At 39.3% G+C, this 12,655-nt stretch overlaps 1 protein-coding gene across 2 annotated transcripts in view; it reads right to left on the bottom strand.

Moving 5' to 3' along the window:
• The window catches only part of CBLB (Cbl proto-oncogene B), a 61,261-nt gene that overhangs the window by 25,574 nt on the left and 23,032 nt on the right, over positions 1-12,655 (bottom strand). For both annotated transcript variants that reach the window (XM_083736313.1, XM_083736314.1), the window contains exons 5-10: positions 10,319-10,475; positions 8,379-8,500; positions 7,648-7,785; positions 6,673-6,760; positions 4,043-4,174; positions 506-709 (exon numbers count right to left, since the gene is read on the bottom strand). In XM_083736313.1, the coding sequence (XP_083592439.1) occupies positions 506-709; positions 4,043-4,174; positions 6,673-6,760; positions 7,648-7,785; positions 8,379-8,500; positions 10,319-10,475 (841 nt within the window). The remainder of the gene's footprint in view (positions 1-505; positions 710-4,042; positions 4,175-6,672; positions 6,761-7,647; positions 7,786-8,378; positions 8,501-10,318; positions 10,476-12,655) is intronic.

Genomic DNA, 12,655 nt, shown 5'->3' with positions numbered 1-12,655 from the left:
TGATTTCTGTTAAATGTTCTGAGCATGAAATTAGGTATTTCTGTCCGCAATTGTGCAAACTGTGCTTTAGAAGGTAAACAGGATTCATTTTATTACCTTAGGAGAGGGGTGGGGAAACTCCATCCCATGGTCCAATCTTGGTTTGCTAGGGGTTCCAATTTGGCCTGCTAGGCCATTTCCCCCAAACTTTTCCCATCTGCCCATTTACTGACCTCACTGGGTTTAATTCTACATTGGCTGTGTATCCTGTCTGAAGGGAACAGGATCAAATAGCCAAGGCAGCAGAATTTAATTCCTGCTCATCAGTAAGCAGTAATGGCAGCAGAGACTCCTCTTTTCACACACCTGGCTGCTGCCTGCCCATTTACTTAAAGGAGAACAGTCAGCTGTTTTAAGCAGCACTTTTGCAAAGTGCTTAAAAACAGCCTCGACACTTCCATATCAACCTCCAGAGCTATATTTTAAAGCACATGATATATCTGGAAATATATATATATATATACACCTTCCGCACAGAAGCTAATCGATTCATCATTAAAGATTCTTCTCTGTCGTCGTCATCATCCAATTCGAGCATGGGTATACCGAAACTATCCATAATGCTGCAGCACCTTGTGTTCTCATCTCGGGGATCAAAGGGGTCCACAATTATGGGTTCAGTTCCTTTGATTTCACAGCGGCAGAAAGGACACCCCTGACCATCAGACTCCTATATGGGTGAAAAGCAAAGTCCTTAATTATTGAGCACTATTTTTATTTGTATGTATAGAACATTCCTCAAGAAAAGGGAAATCAGTGAAAAGCATTTTAATTGTTAATTAAAATTACTGCAAAAGAAAACCCAACTGAATGTCTGTTATTCAAATATAGTTCGGTTTTATTTTTTCTTCCAGGCTTGCCTCTTCATGAAAGTTCAGATATACATCTGGACTTGCAGTTCTCACTAACATGTTGCAGTATTGTGAATAACTACACTAATGGGAACCTCTTTCATTTGGTAGAATTCCAAAAATTAGGTCAAAAGCTTTCATATCAATGAATTTCCACAAACATTTCTAAGCAATTAGGGACATATTATCTAATAGCTTTCAAAAGGTCATATTTGTTTACCTTGCACATGAACATCATTGGTATTGTGTTACCCAATCTGTTATTCTTCCTAAAGAAGTAAGTTTTTAATTGTGCATGGTTTTTTTTACATTTATAAGTAAATGCAACACAAACATAAACAACCAGAGGGAAAAAAAATACGTGTTTTAAAGAACAGAGCAAAAGAAAGAGCAAAGGATATCACTTTACAATATAGAGGTACTATTTGAGGGGAAAAGAAGAAATATTTTTTGCTTTTTAACCACAGGCTCTATGCTTTATCAAGTGCTTTTGAAACTTCTCTCTTTGTCTCTTGTTTATTTATTTCTATATCACATGCATCCTCGCACCATTATGAATGTAAATTATATCTATTCAGTCAGACTTGCTTAAATAAGACAATATACAAGTGACTTTTCACACTGCCTACTGGAAAGGAGTCTCCACATTTTGCCAGGCCTTGATAACTTACCAAATTCTGACTCTGCCTTATCCTCAAAATCAGAATAGGAGTGCTGTCTTGTGTCTGAAATTGGTCAAAGCTTTAGAGGCATAGGGAATGCTTCTGAAGCAAAATGCAAAAAAATAAACAAACTCTGAACTTGGTCTCACTTTGTGCAGGAAGGTAGTCACATTAAAAGAGATGACTGTTACTAGCAACCTTGACAATGCATTTGTAGATACCCACTTTGGGCTTTAAAATAAGCAATGATTCTATACAAATGAGTGATTAGCTACACACACATATAAATTCAATTCAATGTTATAAGCATACAGGAATATTAGGGCAGTGCATGAGTATGAGAAAGAAACTATTTTTTTAAAAAAACCCAAGATAAGTTCCTTTTTCTTATCTTATACATTTTAATTTTTATTTCAATGTTTATTTATCCTAGTTTTCTCTCCATTAAAAAGTACTGAGAAAGTTGACATTCAGTACAGAATACCCAGAATAACTGAAGACATGGAGTAGCTTATTTTATTTAATAACGCAGATGTTTCACTATGGGAAAAGGGGACTGGCAATTTCTCCTTAGGCATGTCTAATGAGCCATTATGACAGCAATTAAACACTAACCACTAGCAAGTATCAACTGACATTGCTACAGTATGTTCCTTTCATCAACTCATTAATTATACAGAAGTTAAATTTGCAATGAAGTTTGATTAAATAGGAAATGTGGCTGCTAATGCAAGAAAAGCCCAATGCTCTCTTTCTCATTAGAATTCACTTATTAAGGGTTACACTTTAGCTGGAAATACACGATCTGTGTGTTTGGTTTGGGCCATATTCTTCATCCCCACTGAGGCGTAGAAGGAGGAACAGCACTCCAATGGAAAGTTAACACCTGCAATTTGCCTCTGCACTTGTTTTTACAGCTGCTACACCTAAAGACCCAACAGAGAGTGCAATCCCCATTGGTGAAAGGAGGAAAAGGGATATTTTTAATTCAATTGCCACCATTTCTACAGCCTTCTTAGCATCCTTAATAGCTCTTTAGATTCCACCAGACAAACAAAAGCATGTAAAAACAGAGCCTAAAATTTATACACAAAAAGATCACACTGGGTGCAATCCGAGAGAGTTTACTTCCTGAGAGTCTGCTAGAAGTAATAGGACTGGACTTGCTGGTAGCTTCCACCAGATTTAAGTGTGTTTAACTTTCTTTGAATGGTTTCTATTTTAAATGCTTAGGTACAATTTAGGTACAAGTAGGCAGAGTTCAGGCTTGTCAGATTAATTTTCCTTTTTCCGAGAACCCCAAGTTCTACCAACAGGAGCCTGGCACAATATTCTAACATACAGCCTCTGAGCACAACTGAGCATAGCAAATTTTGTTTTCATTACTAGAAACAAGCAGAACGTACTGTACTTTCACATAAACATTCACTCCTGGTTAAGTTTTCTCATTTTGAGAAGCCGAAAAAGTTAATTTGAAGTGAGTTACTTCAAATAGCCATTTTGAGCAGGATTTAATCTCTGTCCATCAGCTGACGAGCAGAGGTTACATCCTGTTGCCTTGTACCCATGATCATGTTCTCTGCTGGGTATACAGCAAAAAGCCGCGGCGGAATTAAATCCTGTACATCAGTGATGTCAACTGATGGGATAGTGTGGGCATGCTTTGGGAAAAATAGCCTTGCAGGCCAAAATTGGATCCCCTTGTGGACCATGACTGGCCTGGAGGACAGAGGTTCCCCATCCCTACAGTAAGGGTTCTCCAGATTTGGTAAGCAAAGGAAGAGGGGTAGGAGAACGAGAGATGATTCACCTTAGCTTCCTCCTCGGCTTGGTGTTTTATTGCTGGGTGAGTTATTTATTGCACAAGTTCTTAGGAGTGCTGACCATTTGAGAAGTCTCTCTCTTCTCCACCAATACACCACCACTTATCTTCTCCATCCAATAATTTTTAAACATCTTCCTTGACAAGCTCACACCTAATAATGCTGTTACTTGTAATTCTCAATAGCTTATTGATCTAGTTTTGAATACAGCCCTGCATTTATTTTCATATATGGCAAAGTGTGTCAAAGTGCAGGGCCAAATGTCCTCCACCACATTCCATATAAAGAACATAACTGGACCGGCAACTGAAGCTTATTTCAATGCTGGTAACACGATAGCTTTGTCCACAGCATCTGAGGCAGCACTGTAGTTTGAAATGGCTATGACAGTCCATGTGGCACACACAGGTCTATCCTCCAAGAAAGGGAAATAGCTGCCACTCTGTACCTCAGCATCTGCCACTTGAGGTGACCCTTTCACTTTGCCTATTATAGGACTGGCCTGACAAAGTGGAAGCAAAGTAGCAATATTTCAAAGCATATCCCTGAAGCCGATACTGCTGAAAAACCAGCAAAATGAACAGTGAAAAGAGGACCACAACAAGTCGGAAAATAAACCTACCTAAATACATACATCTGGTGAATGAATGCAAGAAAGAAAACCTACCTGCCATGCTGTAAGGCAAGATGTGCACATCAGATGCCCACAAGGCTCAATCTTCACATCTTTGTCATTTTCTGCACAAATTTTACAAAGCTGGAATGTGGAACCCATTTCACAGTACAATTCATATTGTTCCTGAAAACAAGACTATTGCAGTTAAGTGGCTCTGTGGGATGGTAAGTTTACAAGCTTGCTTCTAACACAGTTTGAGGTTTTTAAGCAAAACAGTGTTTGAGATCACCTATTTTTGAAGACATTCATGTGACAGAAAATAACTCACAGTTACTGGCTACAGCTACTGGTTAACATTATGATAGAAAACTATTTCAAAACTGGCGTAACTTAAAAACAAATGGGGTTGGGGAGATACCCAGAAGACCTGGAAATGAAAGCAGCAAAGGAATTATCTTTTTGTTAATTCCTCCTAATTTGCCATGGCAAGTGAAAGTTCATGTTCCAGCTAGAAAGTTGTATCCATTTCCCCTGTTGGGAACTAGAACTGCATGACAGCATGAAGTATCTCTAGCTTATATTTTAGTCTTTTCTAACAAAATCTTGTCTTTGCCAAAGTTATGCTCTTCTTCCTTAATTTTCCTGTCTTTTCATTTTTATAGTAGGTGAAATACCAATCAAAGATGTGTAAGGAAATTATAATCTTCCAATATCATCTTCAGCATGTCATCACTGCTAGAAGGATAATTATCTCCTAAGTGCTCATAACATTTGTACTCTAGGTGCCAATTCTTCCTTAAATGTCAGAAAAAATAATGTCACAATGCAAGTAGTAATTACAGCATTGTTAGCATATTCCACATAGCATGTATAGGCAACTTGGGGGGTATTTGAGGGTTTGTTTGTTATTGTTTTTTCATTTTAAGTGATAGTGCGGCCGCTGGGAGAGATCATCAGGAGGTTTGGGCTGGGTGTTCATCAGTATGCAGATGATACCCAGCTCTACCTCTCTTTTAAATCAGAACCAGTGAGGGCAGTGAAGGTCCTGTGTGAGTGTCTGGAGGCGGTTGGAGGATGGATGGCGGCTAACAGATTGAGGTTGAATCCTGACAAGACAGAAGTACTGTTTCTGGGGGACAGGAGGCGGGCAGGTGTGGATTCCCTGGTCCTGAATGGGGTAACTGTGCCCCTGAAGGACCAGGTGCGCAGCCTGGGAGTCATTTTGGACTCACAGCTGTCCATGGAGGCACAGGTCAAATCTGTGTCCAGGGCAGCTGTTTACCAGCTCCATCTGGTACGTAGGCTGAGACCCTATCTGCCTGCGGACTGTCTCGCCAGAGTGGTGCATGCTCTGGTTATCTCCCGCTTGGACTACTGCAATGCACTCTACGTGGGGCTACCTTTGAAGGTGACTCGGAAACTACAACTAATCCAGAATGCGGCAGCTAGACTGGTGACTGGGAGCGGCCGCCAAGACCATATAACACCGGTCTTGAAGGACCTACATTGGCTCCCAGTATGTTTCCGAGCACAATTCAAAGTGTTGGTGCTGACCTTTAAAGCCCTAAACGGCCTCGGTCCAGTATACCTGAAGGAGCGTCTCCACCCCCATCATTCTGCCCGGACGCTGAGGTCCAGCGCCGAGGGCCTTCTCGCGGTTCCCTCATTGCGAGAAGCAAAGTTACAGGGAACCAGGCAGAGGGCCTTCTCGGTAGTGGCGCCCACCCTGTGGAACGCCCTTCCAGCAGATGTCAAAGCGATAAACAACTACCTGACATTCAGAAGACATCTTAAGGCAGCCCTGTTCAGGGAAGTTTTTAACGTGTGATATTTTACTGTATTTTTGGTTTTTATGGAAGCCGCCCAGAGTGGCTGGGGAGGCCCAGCCAGATGGGCGGGGTATAAATAATAAATTATTATTATTATTATTATTATTATTATTATTATTTAGTGATTTATCTTTACTATGAAAAAATACTTTGTAATGCCTATCAAAACATCAAGTCTAACAACATGACATATGCATTAGAAACATTCAAAATGCAGCCAGGGTATTGGCCAATCCACAACAGCTACAGAGAATGAATAGTCCACCTTCAGCAATATGACAAAACTACCAATGGATGGTGCAGAGAAGAAGAGATATGGATTTTTGGCCAACACTTCCTCATTTTTTTATCCTTTCACCATATATGACCAAAGGTCACTCAAGCCCTAAGATGTAATTATCACCAGAGAGGCATCCAGAGGGGTCAAGCCGCTTGATAAAAATAAATTCACAGGCTACCAAGATCATTACGGTTTTAAACACCCTCCCTACTACAGTTCACAACAAACACACTAATTGCTTTTCATGAAGGTAACTGAATAGAGATTGTAAAGCAATTAATTATATTTTTGAGGTTAAGGATGATTTTATCTGGATGTTATTTTGAGACTATTGAATGATAATATTATATTTAGTTTAATTATACAGTAAATCCAAACTTTTTCAGAGAGCCCCTATGCAAACCCATCTCATATTTCCCACCAAAAGTGCCCCCACTCCCCAGCCATACCTCAATAGTGAGAGCCCATTAATGGGTGTCAATGAACATCTTACTAAAATCTGGCATTTAAATCTGTTGCATTGTTTTTTATTAATGCTTTTGCTATAAATGAAGTGATAATATGCAACATACCTGTGTAACTTTTATGTGATCATGTGGGGTGGGTTCACACAGTCCTGTCAGATCAGGATTATAACTTCTTCCATCTGGGTACAGATAGCTGGATTACAAAGAAATAAAAGTTTACAATTTTACATTGCTTCTAAATTTTTTAAGATTTAATCACACAATGTGCACTAACATGTATATAGCTACAAGTTAAGAAAACCCAAACATATGGCTTTCTGAATGAATTTGCTAAAACTGGGGCTAGTTCACAAGGTCACTAGACAACACAAATCACAATAGTTACACCTGAAAGCATTCTACCACCAAGCTATTCATGAATGGTAAATTTAGATGAGGATTCCAAAGGTTTTCACACCCCACTCTAAAGCATTTGCTTCCAACAACTTTTTCCATTTCCTCTTGCCATTCATTACAATATCCATGTTTATGTTGTTTTTCTATATGCACTATCTGCTGATAATTGTAGCCCATTTTTCATTTCATTGTTGCATATAAGTTCACCCTCACCTCTTCTATTCTCGTCTCCTTGTTTTACTGTTAAGTCAGCAACATAGACTCTAGTTTGCCTACATTTGGGACACTAAAGAAGAGTGTTTGTTTCCCTTTCCCTGCATGAAAATTATGAGCACTCATTGCAATAAAGATCTAATTTTATATTGGATAACTAAACATTGGTCAGACTGAAATACAGTGGTACCTCGGGTTAAGTACTTAATTCGTTCCGGAGGTCCATTCTTAACCTGAAACTGTTCTTAACCTGAAGCACCAGCTTAGCTAATGGGGCCTCCCACCAGAGCACGATTTCTGTTCTCATCCTGAAGCAAAGTTCTTAACCCGAGGTTCTATTTCTGGGTTAGCGGAGTCTGTAACCTGAAGCATATGTAACCCAAGGTACCACTGCACATACCACTCTTAGGTGCATCCCATCTGTCAAAGAACCAAGATTCTGTATTTAAAGTAGTAAACATTTATACTCACAATCCCTCCCGGCTGCCATCAATCAGAGCTTGAAATAAAGGCTTATTATGAGGTATTGTCTGTAAAATATTTCCATCGCCAGTGACATATCCAATGGCCCACTGTCCTAGTCGAGTGCAGCTTAATCTGAAAATGTAGCTATAAGGCAATGTTACAAAAACACACTTAACAACATAAGAAAAGATCTCCTGGATCAGGCCAAAGGCCCATCTACCCCATTGCCCTCCATGTTGTTTCACCCTCAATTTCCATTAGCTCAAAAATACGATGGGAGATGTGGTCCAGCAACATCTGGAGGGCCAGAGGTTAACCATCTCTCCACTAAAGCTGCAGTATGTGGTGCCTATAGCCCACCCTCTACATGAAAAACACGGGTCTTGTTAAAAGTTAGGAAAACTTTCATTTAAAATTAGAAAGAGGGGTAATAATCCCCAGTTCTGAAAGAAAGGTAAAAAAATATGAAAGTAGCACATTTAAAAGGCTCAGCACTTAAAACAAGGGATCTGTGTTTATTAGACTTTACTATATTCACATAAGTGCATTTTATAATTTTAAAATGCAAATTCAGTCAGGTGAGCAACACCAGGATTGCAGGTTTTTCCAGTGTAGCTAGGAATCTCATAAAATATACCAAGTGAACACTGGTCAAAATAGCACAAAGAGCAAAAGGTTTTACTGAACACAAAGGTCAAATGACCCTCTTCTAAGAAGTATTAGCAAAAATGCATTACCTTCCTGGTTTGGTGCTGTATTTTTGTAACCGTGCTTTAACTTCATCGTAAGTCAGAAATGCCATATATCCAGGATGCGTTACAGCTAGGAAGTTCCAGTTTCTTAATATTGAACCCCAAGGCTAAACACAAAGTGAAAAAAATACTGTATTTTTGTCCCATCTTTCCTCCAATCATTGTGGTGGCATACACTGTTATTTCCCCACTACACTTGTGACCATGTGGGGTAGATTGGGCTGAGAAAGAGGGCCAGCTTGGATGTAACAAGCTTACTAAAACATGCTTTTGTAAGTCAGGATTTTGTTCCATGATTTGGTAAAGCAGGGAATGAGCTTCATGCCTGTGGACTCCCTGCATTTCTCTCTGTGTTACTGGTTTCTGCCATGATTACTTTAAATCACAGTTTATCATTTTGGAAATAAAGGGAAAGTGCTTTAAAGTAAGCATGATTTTTTAAAAAACACTGAAACCAGCACATGAGAGGACGGGGAGCATGAGAACTGTATCCATCTTAATAAATCATGGTTTATTAAGCCAGGATCTTTATGTCTGAACCAGCACATAGTGACTGGGTCAAGGCCACTCAGTAAACTGCATGGCTAGATGTGAATTTTTGCTCAGCTATCCTCGGTCCAAATTTAGCATTCCAGACAGTCACTATATCAAAATGTCTCACAATGTATGCAAGATATACTTCTGAAGTCTATAGAATTATTAACATAATTCATTCAATGTACGTGATTAACTTTGATACAATTTAACTGGGGGAAACATGCCTAGGTTCATAGCAGGTGAAGAAAAGCCTACTGTCAGCTAAATATAAACTGTTGCTCCTCATGAAGCAGCTATCAAAACTTTGATCTTCAATCAAAACTATTTCTCTCTCTTTATATACTGCCTTTAATGAAAATAATATTAACATGATTCACAATGCAATAAAACATAATAGAAAGCTGTAGTACCCAACATCAGGGGCCCAAGAATACAGCAGCAATTTCTATAATCTTACCTAGTGTTAAGTATGCAATTTATCACAGCAGTGATGCATAGTAATATACTAAACCTGCCAACTATTACAATTGTTATTTGGAGGTATATAGAGTTCAAGAATATAAACAGATCCTATCTCATATTCCCATACCCAGATGTTTAGTTTGTCTGACTCTTTAAGCTGCCCTCATAAAGGGGGGGAAAAATTCTTTTCTCATCTGTACTTTCTCCTTACACCATTATATTTATTGTGAAGGTGAGAAAAAAAAGTAATAGAGGAGCTCTAAGCATAATAAGCAAACTGGGTTTTTTATTTAAAAAGTTAGGTAAAGGTAAAGGTACCCCTGCCCGTACGGGCCAGTCTTGACAGACTCTGGGGTTGTGCGCCCATCTCACTTAAGAGGCCAGGGGCCAGCGCTGTCCGGAGACACTTCCGGGTCACGTGGCCAGCGTGACATCGCTGCTCTGGCGAGCCAGAGCCGCACACGGAAACGCCGTTTACCTTCCCGCTGGTAAGCGGTCCCTATTTATCTACTTGCACCCGGAGGTGCTTTCGAACTGCTAGGTTGGCAGGCGCTGGGACCGAGCAGCGGGAGCGCACCCCGCCGCAGGGATTCGAACCGCCGACCTTTCGATCGGCAAGTCCTAGGCGCTGAGGCTTTAACCCACAGCGCCACCTGCGTCCCACTTTGGCTTAAAAAGTTAAGCCAAAGATAATTCACACAAATAAAGTTTCTGCGTTAAACCAAGCCTCAGCTTTTATTCAGTTTTAATCAGACTTTTTCTTGACATTTTCTCTGAACAAAATGTGGCAAAGATTTTTGTTTTTAATTGAACAAAATGGCACATTGACTTCAACAATTAGTGAATGCTTTGTAGGGTTTAAAGAAACATACTTGGTTGTAGACAACATAGGAAGAGGATGTTCAATATTAGGCTGAATATTTTACCTGGAATAATCTGGTGAAGATATCAAATTCAAAGACTGAAATGTAGTCATTGCAGGTTAAATCAATAGTAGATTTCAAAGCCATTGCTTCCAAACCAGAACTAATCTGATGCACTTCATGCAGACACTGACGGAACACCTTCCAAGGCACTATGGTTCTTTAATGCAAAAACAGTATTGAAGTGTTACACAATACGCTACCATTTTCTAAGTAACATCACATCCTGTAAAATCAGAGCCATGTAGGTTCATGATAACACATCATGTTCGCTTACAACTCCAGGTAAAGGGCTGCCAGCAACTTTCTTCTGGCAACACCATGGCCAGGGGCGAGGAGAGAAGATAGATGATGGCAGGAATTGGTGTCTGAACGGCGCAGCAAGATTTTAAGTTGGCACCGGGGGGAGGGGAGAGCACCATTCAAGGTCTACTTCATGGGGCAAAATTACTTGTGTCAGCACTGTACAAGACTCTGTGTCTAGGTAAAGGATACACAAAGGCATGGATATGTGCCTTTGGTGGTGGCAAGCCACACTTTGGAACATACTGGAAATATACCTGGCCAATTCCTTTTTGTAAAAAATAGATTGCCCAGAAAAAAACATTTAATACTGGTTCACAGCCCTTTAAATAATGTGCAAATTTTGGAGGCTTCTTAAAATTGGTATCTTCACATAATTCTTTTCAAAATATTTTCCACTTGTATGATGACATTATCATTCCTGTGGTTTCCAGTTTGTAGGAATGAGTACTATTGCTCAGATCCCAGAATGCATCACCCACAAACGAGAGGCAGCAATACATTTGGGGAAGCCCCGAGGTTTGCAGAAGAAAAAGAAACTAAAAGTAGGGAAGGGGAGAACCCAACACAGCACCAAGGACTCAGTGAACACTGAAGGATGACTGACTATTGAGGGAGGATGGAAAACTGGATGGAAGGAGAAAGCAATGGAGCATCCTGGGTGAACAGCACTGGCTGACTGAAGGAAACACTGTACAAGAGCAGCCAACATTGCAAAATTGTTTCATGTCCCATCTGCTATTCTTGTTATTTGTTCACACTTCAACTGTCTCTCTGACAATAGAGTAACTAAAATGCTAAATAAATAAATAGATAACAATTATTTAATTGAAAATGTGGACTACAGGGGGAAATATTGCTATTGGCTTCAAAGTGAATATCCCCACCTTTAAAAAATATTTACAAATAGCTCAAACCAGGAAGATGCTGCCCATCATGATTCATATCCAGACAGTAGCTGAATGCTAAATTTTAGCAATAAGCTTTCTGAAGTCTTAGTGCCATCTCAGCAAATTTCCCAGCTAATATATAGTGTAGATTTTTTTCCTTTTGATTTATTACCACATGTATTCTTTCCTAATATACCCAGATGTTTCAATAATGCAACTTGCTGAAAGACAAGTAGGTAGATAGGTTGTAGGGTGTGAGGTTTTGAAGAGCCTATACTCAAATAGTTACAGTCACAGACCTGCCATAAGCAATCTTGCCAAAGGAATTTCCTACCTTGAAGCAAAAATAGCTCACAGGGAGTGGCTGTGTAAGAACTCTGTGGTAAACTTCACAGAATGAAATTTTAGATGGGATCAAACTCGCAGAGGTGAACAGGTTCATTAATATATGGATTACACAGAAATTAGCTTCAGTCTTCCAGATCATGCTGAATTTCAACACAACCTTCAGCACTAAATAAGGTCATAATCACATTTCCTAGTACAATAAAGGCACATTTTCTTACTTGTGCAATGTCAACATGTTATCTTATATATGGTCTGTTGTTTTTCAGGGGTATTATATTTTCTGAGAATTTTAATACAGTATTTTTGTGCATCAGGAAATGTAATAGATAACACCTATCATGATAACTGTGGAATACTCATATTTATTACCTTATAAAACCTGTTATCAATAATCACAAACCCACTCCTACCATTTGAATACAGCTACTGAAAATTGACCTTTCTGCCCAAGCCTTCCTCAACTGACCACTAGAATGTACAGCTTCATATTGTTAGTTTCAATATTGTTAGTTTTCGTAATCTAATTTTCCTTTTGAACTTTTTATATCTTATCTTATTATATCTTTTGATTTTCCTTTTGAACTTTTATATCAATTACCTGAATATCAATATTGAGTTTTATTGTGGTTTTTTTGAGTCTCTGACTCCTTACTGTAATCTGCTTCAAGATATACAATTATATAGCAAATTGGTCTAGAAACAAAGGCTTCAATGCAAGCGGCAAAAGACGTGTTGTGAATTTCACTGAGTACAAGCTTAACATGCCTACTGTGTGGTGGTGAGGGGCTGTCTCACTTCT

Source organism: Podarcis gaigeae (assembly GCF_964106915.1).
Source record: "Podarcis gaigeae genome assembly, chromosome: 4".
NCBI lineage: Eukaryota > Metazoa > Chordata > Lepidosauria > Squamata > Lacertidae > Podarcis > Podarcis gaigeae.
Note: the sequence above shows the minus strand (reverse complement) of the source record. Positions and strands in the feature narration are given on the sequence as shown.